This window comes from Dermacentor albipictus, chromosome 3 (genome assembly GCF_038994185.2).
Source record: "Dermacentor albipictus isolate Rhodes 1998 colony chromosome 3, USDA_Dalb.pri_finalv2, whole genome shotgun sequence".
Lineage (NCBI taxonomy): Eukaryota > Metazoa > Arthropoda > Arachnida > Ixodida > Ixodidae > Dermacentor > Dermacentor albipictus.
The window spans coordinates 132,996,334-133,014,128 of NC_091823.1; the positions used below are offsets into that span (position 1 = coordinate 132,996,334).

The window sequence follows — 17,795 nt, forward strand, 5'->3', positions numbered from 1 at the left end:
TGAACCGCAACTCCTCTTTACAACTATTTCGCCTCTGGACAAACACTAACCGATGCAGTAATCAACGTTGTCACGTTCCGAACGTCGTAAGGCAACATTTCACACGGTACAAGTATCAAGTAACTCATAAAAAGACCACGACGTCAGGTAATTCCCAAGTTCCCAATGCAAGCCAGTTACAGGACATTCACACACAGACCAGACGTTAGGCGAGAGAGAACTGGTGCTGATCAGGTCTTTCGAAACCAACGCACGTAGCCTCTTTGGCCCGACGCCGCATGTGCTAGAGTGTGCGATCGATAAGGCTTGGCCTGCGACGCCAAATATATACACTCTGGTGGGGAGTCATTTTCAGCACAAGAGGTGCTGCTGCCTTACAGATAGCGTGCCATGTCCCGTTGGACGGATATCTCCGAGACGTGTTTTGGGGATCAATTGCCTCCCGGCCCCCGGGGACTTGTACACACTCGTTAAAGTGCAATGACTTGATACTCCGTGCATGTGACTCTTGCTTCGACGAACAAGGACTGCAGTACGACAGGTGGAGATGTAGCTGTTAGGCGGCACATGTTGAGCGTGCTAAGACGCCTGAGTGCGTTTGTGTAATCCGCAATTTCATTATTTAGACAAATTTCCTGCAATATAAACTTCAGGGAATGAAAAAACATAGCCATCCAATGCATGCTACAGAACTACCTGTAATATGTTATGATTATTCTGCTGCTTACGCATTCTATTGTCAGACTTCCAAGAACAAATGCAATATCCATCTGGAGCAGTTGATATATCCTTTATGAAGACAAGCAGCATTCTTATGCGGTATAGATGAAGAAATCTGTTAAAGACAACGGTGTAAATCACAATCCTAAATAAACGAAAGTGATGGGAAATGAAGTAACAGAGAAAAGAGCGCGAAAGGACAAAATCTTCAGCGAGCGAACGAGGCTGCTTCGGTAAACTAATTCGGTACTATTTGTATTGAGAATTTTTTCACTGTGACTTGTGGATGTCCGTCTTAAGCTAACTTTTACATCTTGGGATAATTCTCACCTAACTAGAGTATGCATAGTACTTAATGACATAAATGTACCACTGATACTTATCTTTAGAGGTCACTACAAGTACACTGTCACTGCATGGATAACTGAAGCACTCTAAAACATTAACTAGCTACTAAAGGACAATACCCCAGTAGAAATCAAACTGACGGTGCAATAGCGCGCAAATTGAGCCACTGCTAAAACTCTATAACACTAAATGCAAGTAATATGTTATTCATATAAGCTAGATGGCATAATCATTGTTCTCCAGCAGTCGCTGGGTTACTCTGGCATTCTCCTGCTGCGCACGAGGTCGCGGGTTCGATCGCCCTGTGTGGAAGGTCGGTTGTAACCGGTTGTAAATACTGGGACAAACTGAAAACCGCAATTGTTGAAAATTGCTATCGAGTGCGCAACTACGGCGAGTCTCCTAGCCTCAGTGTCACTGTAAGGCGTAAAACCCAATCCATAATTTCGCCACTGCAGTCGTGGACTGAAAGGGTGAATAAATGAAAACTCTCAAGTATGAAGGTTCCGGGATACTTTGTTTTTTATTTATTTGTACATACTGTAGCCCTACTGGGCTATTGCAGTAGTGGTATGAAAAGCAGAACAATGACCAATAACAAAGGCAATGTGAACAATACAGACGCAATGAAAATAACTACCTAATCAATGGTCGCTAAAATATGTTTAAATGCAGAGAACGACTATTCCCAGACAAAGAATTTCGATATTCAATGACACGGGGAAAGAAACTGTATTTAAAAGTGTCTGTACAGGCAAAATAACGCGCAATGTTTAGGTGATGGTGACTTCTGGTATTGGACGGTTTAGCAGGAGTTATATAATTATCTGATAAAATCCGGCACGAGGAGTTAATAATACAATGCAGAACCTTTAGCGATTCGTGCATCGGCGATATGAGAGTGATTGCAAGGCTAGCAATGGAAGCGGTGCGGAAGGCGCAACATATCTATCCAACCTGAGGCATATGAAACCAATCGCTTTCTTTTGGATGTCCTCGATTTGATTATTGTCGCATCGCTTATACGGATTCCTAAAAGGAGAAGCATATTCTAGCAAAGGCTGGATTAGAGATTTATACATAAGTAGTTCAGTATGCCATGGGTTCGTGGTCAATATGCGGCGCAGAGAGCCTGAATTTTTCAGTGCCTTTGAGGGTATTAAATCTATGTGATTTAGAACATATTATGTATAAAACTAATTGACCAAGGTATTTATAATAATAATGCTATGAATGGGTATGAAGAACTTTATTGGGTCCTGAAGGTCAACCCTAGGTTGACGAAGGCCGCTCCCACGTTGGGACTGTCAGGCTCAATGGGGCTATTACCAGTTTTGTAAGAAAAAACGGAAGGCGTAGTTCTAGTAGTGAAAGTCATAACGATGATATTACGGATGTTAATTGTCACTTGCCAGGTAGCACACAAAGAGATAAACTTAGAAATTGATTTCTGAATCTGTAAATGGTCAGAAAGGCACGAAATATTATCGTATAATGCGCAGTCATCCGCATACAAACGTGAATTGAAGATATGTGACGAGGCAAAGCAACGGACGCAACACGGAACTTTGCGGTACTCCCGAGGGTACCACTGCTACTCTGGAATTAGCTCCCTTGAAGGACACAAACTGAGATGAATGGGCAAGAAAACTAGAAATCCAGCTGAAAAGGCGGGTATTATTAAGGATGGGGCAAAGTTTATACATCAATTTATTATGAATCACGTTATCGAATGCGTTTGAAAAGTCAATTTTGTTGCCCATGTTGAGGCTAATACATATGTCATGTGTAATTTCACTTAGCTGTGTTAATGTGCTGAATCCACGTGTCAAGCCGTGCTGGACATTAGTTAGTAATCCATGAGGCTAAAGATAGTTCATAATGTGTTCGGAAATACTGTGATTTAACATTTTACACGAATGAGAGGTTAAATAAATTGGTTATAGTTAAATGGAATGTTTTTTTCACCGGCCTTGAATAAAGGAATAACTTGAACCATTTTACAGGATGAGAGTACTGTAAAGGATGAATATAACAGTGAGATAACGACAGGTTCATAATGAGCACCGTACCAAAAACAAGTTAGGAATGCCAACTGGCCCATCACATTTAGTAATATCAAGTTTCAAAATTCAGTTCAAGACATCTTCTACATTTACGTTAATGTCACTGATGGACATGTCACTACGAACAATGGTGTCTGGTTGGTTGACGTTGTTGTCAGGAGTGAAAACGGACTGGAAATACTCATAAATGCATTTGATATATCCCTTTGAATCCCGAATTTTTTTGCGGGCGAGAAAAAAAATTGCTGATGGTTTTTTGCTGTTAAGAAGCTATTAAAGAGTGTGTAAAAAATTATGAAGACAATAAGTACACTGGTTTTCAATGGAGAAGCATGTCCAGTATAGTGGACACTGGGATTTATTTGTTGCACATAATCTGGTTTGCTCATTTATGCGACAATGCTGTACGTCTGTCATCTCAAGAGCACAGTGGTTCTTAGAATCACAAACACAGTAGTGAATGACTTAAGAAAAAGTAGGAACTTGCACTTGGAGGGACAGGGTCTTGCATTATCCTCTTTGTGCTCGATGAAACATTAAAACTTAATGTCAACTCTGGCGCTTACTTGCTGTGGAAATCGCGAAAACAGTTTTTGCTTGCCTTCAAGCAAAGAAAGACTTTGCATTTTGTGCACTGAACTTGCGACTTTGCCTTGCATTCTGGCAGTCGACACCTAGCGGAATTTGCCATCACTTGCGGATCTGGCCAATGGCCTTCTTGATCAAAACGCAGGTCAGGGCCTGGTATATGTACGGCAGCCCTGTGGTGGTGTTCGTGTTGAACATCAGTAGCATCTGTACATGGCCTACCACGCCGTTTTCTTTCTTGGGAGCCCCTGATAAGAGCTTCTGCCACCTGCATCCTGAAGTCTAGCAGGTGAAGCACTTGACTCTTCGTGTAGCCTGCCTCTTTGGCGTCTTCTTTGTAACTCAGCCAGCTGTTAACCAAGGCGAGATCGGTGAAGGGGAAAATGACTTTTACAGGCCATTTCTTAGTTTTCATTTTTATGCGATACAGACTGATGAGAAAGTCGTTCAGGTCAACTCCTCCCTTGTGAGTGTTGTAGAATCGGACGCTTGCAGGCCTTTTGACTTCAACGTATTTTTTCTGTTTCTTGTCGTAGCGCCTAGTAGAGCCAACTGACTCAGCTCCACAACATGAAGACAGCAGCGTAACTGACCGCGTATCCATCCATTTCACCACCACCAATTTTCCGTCAGCGCTCACCTTCTCATGACTCGATCCGCGTCCTTCAGCAAGTAGCTCTTTATCGGATTTGAGAGCTGTCTTGACTCTATTTGTCATCACTGTGCCATGACCGAACATTTCCTTCTCAAGAAGGCGCTCAATTAGCGGTACGGACGTGAAAAATCTGTCAAAGCACAAGACGCAGTCATTTCCTCGAGGCATTGAGTCTGCAAGTCGCATGACAATTCCCCCGCCGATTCCGAGATCTTTGTGCTCAGTGGGAATTGGTGTTGTGGCACCCTGGTAGATTTCAAAGTCCAATACCCTACCGAGAGAGTCAGCAAGTACAAAGTTCTTGAGTCCGGTCGGGTTTGGCTTCCCCCGAACATACTGACGCAGTTCTGTTCTGCCTGTAAACGGAATCATCTGTTCGTCTACACAGGCTGCATTAGACCTGGGAATTTTCAGACAGGCTTTCCTCACACGGTCTAGGAGGGCCTGAACCTTCCAGCATCGGTTGCTTTCATCATAGTCAGTGTCGTTGTTGCAGACGTGCAACGCGTTTCTGAGACGGAAAAAGCGATCTCTAGGCATGGCATCCGTAATTATTGATACTCGAGTTGCTGCTGCCCAATACATGCGGGCCTGAGGAAACTTCAGGTTGCCCATTACAATGTGCATTCCAAAAGGAGCTTTCGCTTCTTTGGCTGTCATACCTAGGGTGGTCCCATTCGTCTGAATCCAGTACAAGTTCGTTCTGGTTGCTGCGAACTCCCAAAAGTCGTCTTCAAAATATTCTTTAAAATATGTCAGAGGCGTCTGGGGCTCTTGACAGTGCTGCGTGGGTGCGGTTCTTTCTATGTCAATCGGTGCTGAAAATGCCTGTGCCATCCACGACTGTGCGACTTTTTGGCGGGAACGTTGTGGTCGAGATACTTTCTCAAACTTTTCGTTTTGACCACTTTCATCTCCACTCGAAGAATCGTCGCTGCTTTCGTCCAGTAGGGATTCCAGCTGGAATTTCTCCGCTTCATCGCCCGAGTCCGAATCGACGTCTAGGTCGGACTGGTCCCCAAACAAAAGCTCTTGAATTTCTTCATTGGTGAACGTCTTTTCTGCAAACAAAACAACCAAATAGTGCTCAAAATTATGTTACTTGTATGAAAAATCCCCATCAATGTATTCCTACCACGATACTAGGCGTCATGCAATTTTACCACCAGAAAAAATGAAATCCAAACGCAACCTGATTGCACGGGGACATCAACAAAACGCGCCAGTTGAATCCCAGTGACCAGTACACTGGACAAAAAAACATTGCTGCATTGCGAAAAAACCACTAATAACTAGGGCAAACTTTTAACCACATTGTTGCAAATAGAGCTTATTTAGCTCGTACGAATTTATTTATTTGAATTAAGTGAGGAGAAAATGTAAAAAAAAAATTACTTACTTGAGCACGTTGCGCGCGCCTGTTTGCTCGTGGAGGACGCCATTACTCGGTGCTGCCCTCCTGAGAAGATGCGGCCGAAAGAGGAACTATCTCGATCTAGATATTCGTCGTCTTTTCAGGAAGCCGTGGAAATGGTTTCGGTTTCGATTTTGGCTTCGTTCGCTTTTTTTATCCCTTTTTTTGTTATGTCCAGTGTAGTGGTCGCTGGGTCGGAAAGGGATATGAAATGGGAGATTAGTAGAAACATTGTTAATCACCATAGAAGTATCTATCGTATCACGTAGTAAAACAGACGACCAGAATTGGCGTGGGTTAGTTTTTAGTAGGTCCTGCAGCTGCACACGGAAGAAAGAAATCCTTAGCCGAGTTAACTTTCAGTCTATGCTCCTTTTTGGCTTTAATGAAACTTGGCATGGCTACATAATTGTTTGAACGCCTCTTACACCTTAGCCTATTAACGCGCCGTGTCAGGTGTAATATATCTCGCGTCATCCAGGGAATTTTGCATATTTCTCTTCTCTGTTTTGAATGAAATGAAACGCTGAATACATTTTTTAACGAAGCATTCGAAATAAGTAACTAATGCGTTAACATCACTAGATGAACTTAATGCAACACATCCTTCAAACGCACCTGACAGAGTGTCTATTATTGAATCGTAATCAGCGCGATTGAAATGAGGAAATGGAGAGAAAACAAAATTCTGTTAAGCAATCGACAAATTTAATAAGACAGGAACCGCCTGCTTATCAGAAATCCCCTCGATGACGTCACATCTGTAGCTCTTTGCAACAATGCCGAAACCAAATCGACCATATCTTCGCATCATGTACGTTCATTGGTAATCTAGACAGGGTCAAATAAAAGAGAAAAGGTGACTCGTTCTCTATTCACGGAGGTCTCTTTCCCAAATGTTAAACTAGGCCAATGAGTGCGGGGGGCATTGAAATCACCCATGCAAATGAGGTTTCCCGTATAAGGTTACTGCTCGTTAATATAGTTACTGTGAGTTTAAAAATGATCTACAGAGGAACTTGCTGGACAGTAGACGACACCTATCACGACGTGTGCTTTGTCTGGATAAAGTTTACACCGAATGGATTCTATATTTGTTTTATTTTTTATTTATTTATTCCTCAAATGCCCCTGGAGAGGCGTTTTACTATAACCTCACCTCGACTGTATGATGTAGACGCCATGACGACAGCATTGCAATGCCGCAATGACGTTGGAATGATGCCTTCGTCTTCACGATGGCGTGGCGACGGCTACATAGTGATGGTGTAATCACGGCGGCGTGATGCTGACGAAATGGCAAATGCTGTGAAGACGGCAGAATGAAGACGACAACATGAAAAGGAAGACATATCGCAATGAAATAAAGGAAATGAAATTACTGCGGCACGATGACAACCATATTGCAAAATCCAGCGGCTTCCACCGTGAATCCAGCTCCTTTTTTTGACATTGGTTCAAAATAGGGACGCTGGCGTTGGCTGGGAGTCACTGGGACAAAAGTGAGGTCATCTGAAAGGAGCTGAGTCACACCGAATGAGATACTGGTTGCACTGCTACAACGCTGGGGTGTACAGGTAGGTGTTGTAAACGCACTGGCTCTCGCTGGAGTTCGCAAGCACGTAGTGAAAACTGCAGTGGTTACGGTTGTACGCACAATGGTTCCAGTATGCAAGGAGTATACACAAAAGAAATTTACTTCCTTAAGGGTATTTCTTGTTGCACTAGTAACACCCTTAACGCTAGGGCCTTACAAAAGTTTATAGAGGACGACAACGGAGCCCTAACTAGATGTCCGATGACAAAAGACGTAGTTGAAAACTATCTAATTATTGCGACAGCCTTCGGAACAGAGATAACTGATAGAGAGTTTAATGTCTCTGCCTGCGAAATTCTCCTTTCGGATATTCCCGTGCACCGAAGGCTATCAGAATGATTACACAGTTATGCACTACGTCTTTTGCCATTGCATGTCTAGTTAGAACTCCGTTCTCGGCATCTATAAACATTTGTAAAGCTCTTTTTCTAAAAACCGAACTTTTTCATTATTTCAAAGTGCCTGACGTGTTTCCTAGGTGGTATTATATTTGTTAATAAATGATGACTCAACTAATGACTGCCAGCTGTCGCAGTGTTGTGAAGCTTACACGAAATAAACAGCCCCATCATTCGTTCGGACACCTTCGAACAGACACAAGGAACCTTGTCATTGTTCGATATTATGGCACCGATAACAAAGCTCAGACAAATTATACGCTTCCAATTTCCAGAGTGTACAAAAAAAAAAGCTTCTAAGGTTCGAAAATAAACATTATAGTATTTACCAGGTACCTGTTTATGCGCTATCGGCGCGTCTGCGTTCAGGAATGAACAAATATAATCTGAAGAAAAATTCACTCCATAGCTCAGCTTTCGCGCCACTGTTCTCAAATAAACCATTTTTTTTTTCGTGTCAACATTATCAGCGCCGATGCTACACCTCATATAAGGACACAAGTATATTCTGTCGCCGAAGGCTGTGAGCTGCACTAAGCGACGCATCTTGACGCAGATATGTGACTGCATAGACGTGTCGATTGAAAGGCATATTTTGAACGAAGAAAATGTTGCATTTCCCTTTCCGCAAAGAACAACAAATGGCTATCTAAACTGTCAGTAACATCCTGTACTACGTTCCAGGTAGGCGGTTCATTTAGGACATTTTGTGAAGCTGAGATGCCAATCGTAAGAGAAAATGATTGTTGTGGCCCTTTAAAACATACTATTCAATACAGACATCTTTTTTTTCATTATGAGAGAGGCGTAATTATTAGTTTGCGGGAGAAAGCGCATGTACCATGTAAGGGCAAGACATGTAATCACCAAGTGAAACTTCGCCGTGGTCTTGGTAGGGTGAACTTTTCACAGCTCACGATGTTCGAGCGTGCAGAATTGTTAATGTACTAGGCGTGAGCTCTATGTTACATGATCGGATCATGGTTGTGGTAAGTTCTATCTTTCAGTTTTTAAAATTTTTTATTGCATAAAAATGCTTTCCGCTCTTTTCTGTGTGTAAAAATATATGTACTGTAGCCAGACAGCGCGCTTTCCTCGCAGTAGAGCTGCTTCTTGAACTCGTACCGAGCACCTTCCAGAATTCTTCGCTAGTCCAGCACTCCAGCATCCAACGTGCAACACTGGGCACATAATCCGGCATGACACTATACACTGTGTACTGGGTTTTGTAGTCGGGTACGACTAGAACACCTGCAGCCCCAAGCCACCTTGATTGGCGTAATGGTTGGTGCGGCTTCGCTGACGGCCGAGTAATGGCCAAACATGCTGTACCGCAGCCAGAAATCAGCAGGCAGCGTCCATCATACCCAGGGTACCAGGGAAGGTAGGCTGTGTTTTAAATCGCCCATGTATACTTGGATTTAGGTACAATTTAAAGAGATTGACCACTTCAAATTATTCTAGAGTGCCGAACAACGAAGTACCACCTCATCATATCGTGGATTTGAGCCGTAAGGATTTCTTATGCCACTGAGACATGTAATAAAAATTTCTGCTTTATACTGACATCAAGGAGGTGGGTGTACATGGTGGGTGAAGCGAATCACACAGCAAATACATCAGATAATACACATGCTGAACAGTATTATTAAAAGTAATTCTGGCCTTAAGGAACAAGAACTGGTTAAAATAATACATGCAACTAGTTACTGCAGAACTGACTCGTATCAGTACTTCCGTCTCAAGAAATCGTAATCAAATAAACTGCAAATCACGGTCCACACGTGCCACTGAGCAGAGCTCCATAGTTACACACTATGTCAAGAGCTGTAACTTACAAGCCGCTACGACGCACAACTCACAAGAAGAAAAACCTTATGCGCACAAAGAACGCATACTCCACCGGCTAGCAACGTATACCCAAAGTCACGCTAATCTAAGACGACTGGGGTATGAGACTCGACCTCAGCCTGATATTCTAGGAGTTCCAGCATCACGGGGCACTATCCGACATATCCAGGTCCTGCCCATATCCAAAACTATGAATACGCACATCATACAAGATAAAAGCAAGCTCGTGCTGGTCGTTTTGCCAAACCTAAGTACTATCTGCTATATATGCGCAGATTGAGGGCATTACAGAAACCATTTACCTAAACACACAGGGCACTAACAATATCACAATTCAAACCGACGGTCAAGAAACCTAAAGTGCGTTTAATAATAACTCCCGTATGACATCCGTACTTCGCAGACCAAATGCATGCACAGGAACTTTGCACAACAGTTTCTCTTAGAGTGGGTACCATGTCATCAGGGGATAGAGGGCGATGTCCGAGCTAATGCCTTAGCTCATGAATCCCATGAAGTGACCCGATACATATTGCCTTAGAAGTGACAGAGCCGAAGATAAAAAAAGCGCCACAATTGGCTCAAGGAATACAAAAACAACTGGCTCTTACAATCCAAATAATAAACATACGCTACAGATGTTGTTCCTCTTTTCCGCCAGGCAAACACACTTTCAATGCCCGACGATGCTATAAAACGCCACATTGCCAACAGACATGGCACACCAGCGCGTCAGGTATGTGGCAAATACAATAACGCACTCCGTACTTACTGGGGGTGCCCCTTAGCACTTTCTTCCCCCACTTTAAAATTTTCACGGACATCCCTCACTGCTTCCCCTACACATGGGAGAGCGGGACCACTTTACCACAACAGTCGAACCCTAGACTATGACCACTATGTCCCTACACTATGTTCGGAACAAAGTAAGCCCAAAACACGAGAGAGAAGGGGCTCACAAGACATCGCACTTAGTCGCCTATTGAAGCACTTACTCAAACAGTCTCACACATATGCGTGTAGAAGCGATCACGCACAGGCAGAAAAACCGCAATAAAAAAGCAAAAAGATAAGCGATAGTTATTCGCAACGTAACCTGAATGGTAAACCCGATCTTACTCGTGTGAATTTATCCTTTGTGAAGCGTCCACTGTTCTTCTTATATGAAAAGTCTGCTAATTCTCGCGTAAGCTGAGTGCTACTTTGGAAAAGGAAGTCGGTTTCGTAAAACACGCAATATCAGCCGAACTTTCTAGAACGGGTAGGAGATACGAAGGCCCCGATGATTTTTCTGAAGCCTGGTGATCACCTGCACTGACATTGCCGCAATGGCCACATTGGCGCACATACACCTTGGCACAGCTAAACTGAATATTCCATACGATACCCTAGAATACATTCCTGAAATGTTTTACTGTGTTCAATGGTGCATGTAAGTGGATTACTTTGAAGAGGGGAGCAAATGCGCTAAAGTTTCTTTTAGCTGAAATCAGGACGTAAATTTAATATCTCGCTCCTGTGCGCTTTAATTCTCTCGCTGAACTATGCAAACACAAATGGCCACAATTTTGTAATAATCACCAGATCGAAGGCCGGCCTTTGGCCCAACGCCGTCCATTCCTTTATTTTAACAAAAAACTGAGGTTATGAAGTAATGAACGAAGCTTGCTTTGTGTTTTCCTTCGACTTTTCTGTTGGTACTGATGCTGCTGCTACTGCCACAGCTTTACCTTGCCTTAGCTTGGCTAGGCTTGGCTTGGCATGCCTTGAATTTCATTGCCTTTCCTTGCCTTCTGTGCCGTACTCGGCATTGCTCTGTTTTGTATTGCTTTGTTTTTCTTTGCTTTACGTTGCATTGCTTTGCTTTGTATGCTTGCTTGCTTTCGAAATGCCCTGCAATGCACTAGCGTAGCTCAATGGGAGGCATAAAAAATGATATTTCATAAGACTGCCCAAATTTCAACAACTTTCATTAAGCAACTTCCATATTGAAAGCCAGTTTCTTGACATTCATATTTGTGGTACTTTGTGCTAATTTCCTTGCTAGGTTATAGCATAATTTCGGTCAGGAGTAAAACAGTCTTAACGCAGCAAGAAAGTTCAGAATAAGTGCCGTAAATACGTATATTATTGAGGAGTGTACCTTCTCGACGTTGCTAGGCCAACAATGTTGAAATTCTGATCTCCATTCGAAATGGCTTGTTCCAAATACTGCTCTTTAAGTTATGCCAGTGCACTGCGGTGAAATGCAGCAGATGCGCACTAGGGGCATGATTCGATATTTCTGTATATGTCTAGTGTTCTAAAAGTATCATATTTTTTTTCAGTGCAACAAACTGCTAGGCGACAGCAAGATGAAGAAAGTGGCTTCTTTCTGTTAGACTGAACTAACTTTCAGTTAGGCCTCACCAAATATTTAATCTTTAACTACCCTTACTCTCCCGCCACAATGGCGCAGTGGATATGGCAGTTCACTGCAGCAGATGAGGTGGTGGGTTCCGATCCACGTCGCGGCGGCTACCTTTCTACGGGGCCAAATGGTGCAAAAGCGGTCGTCTGCTTTGAGTCCGGTGCGCGTAAAGAACCCCAGATAGCTAAACCTACTTTGGACCCCTCCACAATGACGTCTTTCATATCTCTAGTGTAGCTCCGCGAAGGTAAGCCCTATGAATCAATCTACAAGCATGCCTTCCAGGTCATGGAAGATGCCATCCTACCCGTTGAGCGACTCCTTTATAATGTCGCTGTTTTTTTTTTATTGCGACAGAATTGTTGGGACACGCGTGGCGCCCTCACGGCGCACGCGTCACCGCCATCTAGCGGTGCGATGAGCATGTGTTTTGTGAATGGTTACCGTGTAACTAGTAGAAGTTAGTTTGGCAAATATGCAGAATTGGGGGATACCCGTAGTACCGAAAATAGCAAACGCACGCGGGTGTCCTGAACGCGTACCTTCAAATATTTTCGAAAAGCGCTCACAGATCGAAATCGTGTTCGGCTTTTGTAGTGTCCTTACTCCTGTCAAACAAACGATTTCACTCGAGAAAGACATGACGTTTTGCCGTGGTGGCTTCAAAAACCCCTCAAGCTACAGTATAGCATAGCGGAAAAGATAGAATCGGTCAGGTTCTATGTGTTATCCATGCTATTATTTATTGTCGTTCACTCCATCTTACATGGTGGAACAATATGAAAAATAACAGCAAGAACATCTTTCACGATTTGTGGCAATGAAAACTCTAAAGAACTATTTCGAAATATTATAACACTGTCTAATGCATATTCTATGAATTTTTGATATGTTGTCATGCACTTGGTCTTATTTGATGTTTCAGGCAGTTCGATTTTTTTTACAGCAGTGAATTGCTTGAAACTTTTGAGCGAACGTCGTTTCCGCTTAACACCACCCTCAGCATTATCACACGGAAATGAGTTTAGGCTACGGAACGCAATAATCTGTCACGCGTTTGTAATTTTTGCTCAGCTAGAGCGGGCTAGTAATTTCTTGTTTGCATGCTTTGTACAACGCGCTGCCATATTTACGCTGATGTAAACAGGAGTTGACAGAGTCTATGTTTGCCGAGCTCTCTTTAGCTTTTGGAAAGAGCGGAAGCAGCCGTGTCCTTGCCGGCAGAACGAGATAAGCATACGCTCATGAGTCTCTGTCGTCGTTAAGGTCTTGTTTACTCCGAATGCTACAGCAAACTTTACCCAGGAAGTAAAGCTAGCGGAAGTTATTTGCTAACATTCGCCTTAAACTTCTGTGTTTTGGTACAGTTGAGGCGAATGCTTGTAAAGCGGCATCGTTTGCTTGTCGCATCATTTGCGGCACCGCTTTTGCGCCAAAGCAAAACGGGACACGATGACTAGGCAGCGTGGCAAAATATGTAATAAAAAAGTATGGATCTTATAAACATAGAATCTTTAATGTGTTTTCTGAATTTCTAAACCCAAATGTTAGGAGCAACATTTTCATCAGCAATAGGTTATGCGAAAAAATTTCTGATGTTAATTTGTAATTATCGCAGCGAAGGGAACAAACGATATAATTGTTTCTTATCTGGTGAGCCTTTGATGTATTTAGTAATATCAGAATAAACAAAACGTGAATGGTTGAGTCAGAGTTTTCGGCGCTAAAGAAACTCGCTGGGTTCTAGATATGCTGACGGCTTATTCTACTAGAAATTTCTAAGCACCCAAGTATTGTGTTTGGTATCGGCTTCCAATTAGTCACGCTGCAATGCTTAAACATTGTCAAGCAAACGATTCTGCTCCCACTCCGTGAGCAATTCGTTACAGATGTAACAGCGCAGACTTCTGAAGCCATATTTTTAACGCGATATCTTTCTTCATCTATTTCCTACAATTTGCGATTTGTACGTTTATTTCTGTTTGTCTGTTTATCTGACGGTGAGGGTGACATTGACGTGTGTCTTCGCATGTAAGAAAATGGATTTGCGATGTTTGAATTTGATCCGGTTCCACTAGCGCAAAAGCCCAATTTTATAACTAATCGGCCACGTAAGCACGCCTGAAAAGGCGAAGTAAGGGACCTTTTACAAATTTCCTGCGTGCAACTTTGAGACCCTTGGCGCGTTCAACGCATTACGTAACAAGTACATTATAAAGTGAGTACTGGCACGTGAGTACTAGCCTGAAAACGCCCTGTCTTGAAACCGACACTCCCGTGTTAATCTTGAATAATACTTCCACTTCTTCTGCGAGGTGGCTGGTACACAGTGGCTGAGAGACGGGTTCGTAACTGAAACCCGTAGCGCGTCTCTGATCGCAACGCGCCTTTTACCTTGCTGACTCATAAAAGCTTCGCGTACGCAGATTTCAACATTGAGTGTAATCTGCAAGCGGTGTTTTTGCTTAGGATCCGCGAAGTTTAACAACTGCAACCTAGGCAATCACAAAAAAATCCGTAGAAAGCAAACGTCAACGTACAGGGCTATTGAGTTAAGCAGAAGTTAAATGAGACTGTGAATATTCTATGTCTCTGCATTCATTCTCTGCAATCTGTGCACATCAAGAGCATATGTTTTCTTTCTTCTTTCAATATTTTAGAAGTTGCTATTTGCAAGAAAGCAGAATTTATTGATGTAATCTAACTCACGCGAAATAATGCCACTTCGTGTGACATCAGAAACACGTTGCTCTCACAGATGAATTGCTATCATAAACATATCATACCTGCAGTCGTCGCCTAGTGCATTTGGCATTGTGCTGCTAAGCCAGAGGGGACGGGATGGAATCCTAGCTGCAGGCGCCGCACTTTGGTGGTGGAAAAATTCACTAACGCCCTTGTACCTCCATTTGTACCTCCATTTAACCATCAGCCTTGCACTGGCTGATGGTTAAATATCCCCAGACGGTTAAAATCAAACAGGGGTCCCCCACTACTGCGTGTCCCATAATTTTATCGTCATTGGGGAACGTAAAATCACACAATTAAATATTCCTTGCCGGTATCGTGTGTCCACTCCATGGCTTGCCGTTCTGCATTGTTCTTGGCCTAATTGGACATTTCTCTCCTATTTTATAGCGATCATGACTTAAGCACACAGAAAAATCCAACAGTAGAGTTTCATATATCTCTCTGTCACATTCCCTTATAAGATATTCTTGCGTCAAAGACGGTCCGAATGATTACATAGTTTGCAACTACATTATTTGCCATCACACGTCCCGTTAGAACTTTATTGTCGGCCTCCACAAATTTTTGTAAGGCGCTAACGGTAAGGGTGTCACCAGTGTGAAAAGAAAACACCCTTAAGGGTGGAAACATTTTTACAGTGACATATGTAGCATGTGGGCGAGCGTCGGAAGTATTTTCTCAGCTTTCGCCATCATCGCCTCGCAGTGTGTGCTTGCCGCGGTGTCTCCTTTCGCCAGAAACGCATGTTTTAGTTCTCGCTTTACCCCGTGCTCCGCCACACAGCCAAGCTCGAGCTGAGCATTTGTGGCCAGTTCAACGAGAATCTCGAGTACTTAATGTAAAAGCGGACATATTTGTAGCACTTTGTCGCAGCTCTAGGGAAGCGCTACAGCAGATCTGCTTGGGCGGGTGCGTTAAGTATTTGACCGCGTTTCACCGGCAGCAGTAGACACTGTTGTCGCCGTTGTCTCGTCCCGCCAGGAACGAATAGGTTTACGTACTAGGCTACACCCGGTGCGCCAATGCGTGGCCAAGCTTTGCAGCTACACTGGTAATGAAAACAAAATTTGGAGAATATAAAACACAGACGTGACGTCAGTGGAAAACGCTTCCATTGTGACAAATCGTCACTCGAACTACAACACAACTGCACCAGCTGCAATGAAAACAACCAGCATGGCTTTCTCTGCATCTGCACGCACTAGCATATAGATGTATAGAAAAGACAACTGAAAAATCCCAGTTGTATTAACCACGCTTAGTGATATTCTTCATTTAATTATCGAATATAAATATCTACTCATAACAACTCAACTCGTTAATGGAGCTCGAGAACATCGTAGAGCAGTGAAATTACATTTTTTTCGCGAAATGCCAGTGCGCAAACGGGAGCAGGCTGTGTCGGCCGTCGATTAGCACTAAGAACAGATGTAAGAGAAGCTAACGTACCTGGACAGAACCTGCCCGGTTATATATAAGTTCCAGGTCGTCCGCATTATGTCGAACATATGACGTCGGCATGCAAAGCCCTTGCATAGCGAGAGGCTATGCGCTGCAGGCCTTCCCACTGCAACAAGTAATGCGCTTGGCGTTCATGACCTCTCCCCCTTCAATGAGGCACCGCATCCGCCTTTCTGAGGCCTGTACTACGTGGCGCATGATGTCACTTAGCGACACTGATTGGGAAAAAGGCACAGCCATCTCAAAACGCCAAGCCGAACATGAATGGATGTAAAGGACGCACATGTGCTCAAGGCTTCTTATATTCTCACCTAGCATGCCACCTATAGGCGATGGAAATTGCGAATAGGTGGTACCGGCTGCTGAGGGTTCTGATGCTGAGCCTATGCGCGGCATAAGAACCGCACTTGCAACCGGGAGTAGCGCGATCACATACCCTGCCGATAAACAATAGGGTGATGGCCGCCTTGCCTTGACGCCGCAAGAGCTATATATACTGGGGCTTTTTTTCATTTCTGTAATTAGTATTGACATAACGACATGCAGGGATTTTGTATTATGTTGTGGTTGGTGATGGTGATCTGTACAGGCGAGGCTAGCCTGGAAGACCTGGCCGGCAGTTGCTGCGACTCAGCGTCTCCTGCGCCAAACATGTCACCACGTGTCCATCAGTAGTGTCTCTCGCAGAAATGGGGAAATAATGCGTAACACTTTCTCTTCAATTGTTTTGACGGTGGTGTGGCGAACGGGCGAGCGCGGTTGCGCTTGTCGGCGCTGTAGCAGACGACCGGAAAGGGAAGCTGTCCAAATGGTAAGAACGTTTTTGGCTGAGACATCGCGTACGAACGGCGCAACTCAGTGAATTCCGCCCCTGGTTCACTACTAATAATCGCCTTGCTCCTGCGTCACCCTCCTGGCAGTGTGCCGTCACTGTGACAGGGGCTTTGGCACGTGACATCACGCCACGGATATGAATGTGGCATGCGATTCCCTGGCTATAATCTGAAATATCCTTCCAAGATAAGCCGCAGTTGAACAAAGTTTATATTTTCCTTGTCGTTACATTGAATTGACGCCACATAAAAAACGCATTTGTAGTAGGCAACAAAAATCCCAATTTCACTAACAAGTGGTTCCTCCTGGGCAGTACTTACGTAATGGTTTGTCGAGCTTTGCACATATCAAGAGTACAAGAGGGCAAAAGAATTGAAAATCACAATGTAAAGTGATCAACTGATTTTAATTTTTGTTAGCTCGATATACCTCTCCTGTTTAAGGCGCCTTTTAAATGAAGTGTTCTAAATTACAAAACAAGCGATTATTTCGCAAATTTTAAAGTTAAGAACATAACTGTTCGAACATAATATCTAGAGAAAGCTTTTTTCTATAGCAGCTGCGTCGGTCTGAAATTTGATGTATGTGTCCTCGCGATTCTCTTTGTCCGTTCAGTGCTTCAACACTATTTTTATCATATGATAATAAGTCTTAACATCTCAATGTCATTGCCTTTCTTAGCACACCTATATTTGAGACAAC

The 17,795-nt window shown here is 43.4% G+C and overlaps 1 protein-coding gene across 1 annotated transcript; it reads right to left on the minus strand.

The window, feature by feature from the left end:
* Nucleotides 1–3,824: 3,824 nt before the first annotated feature.
* Nucleotides 3,825–8,987, minus strand: LOC135896286 (piggyBac transposable element-derived protein 3-like). Its single transcript, XM_065424643.1, has 3 exons — nucleotides 8,912–8,987; nucleotides 3,945–5,438; nucleotides 3,825–3,895 (listed from the first exon to the last, which is right to left on the minus strand). Exons 1-3 carry the CDS (start codon nucleotides 8,985–8,987, stop codon nucleotides 3,825–3,827), a joined length of 1,641 nt encoding a protein of 546 aa, XP_065280715.1.
* Between the last annotated feature and the right edge of the window lie 8,808 nt (nucleotides 8,988–17,795).

Bases quoted from the DNA above. Each gene is read 5' to 3' on its own strand.
- LOC135896286 (XM_065424643.1), bottom strand. From the start codon at position 8,987: ATGCCGGATTATGTGCCCAGTGTTGCACGTTGGATGCTGGAGTGCTGG. The intron at 5,439-8,911 runs GTACGAGTTCAA...TTTTGTTTGCAG, and splicing joins AGAATTCTGGAAGGTGCTCG to AAAAGACGTTCACCAATGAA. The intron at 3,896-3,944 runs GTAGGCCATGTA...ACACCACCACAG, and splicing joins CCAAGAAAGAAAACGGCGTG to GGCTGCCGTACATATACCAG.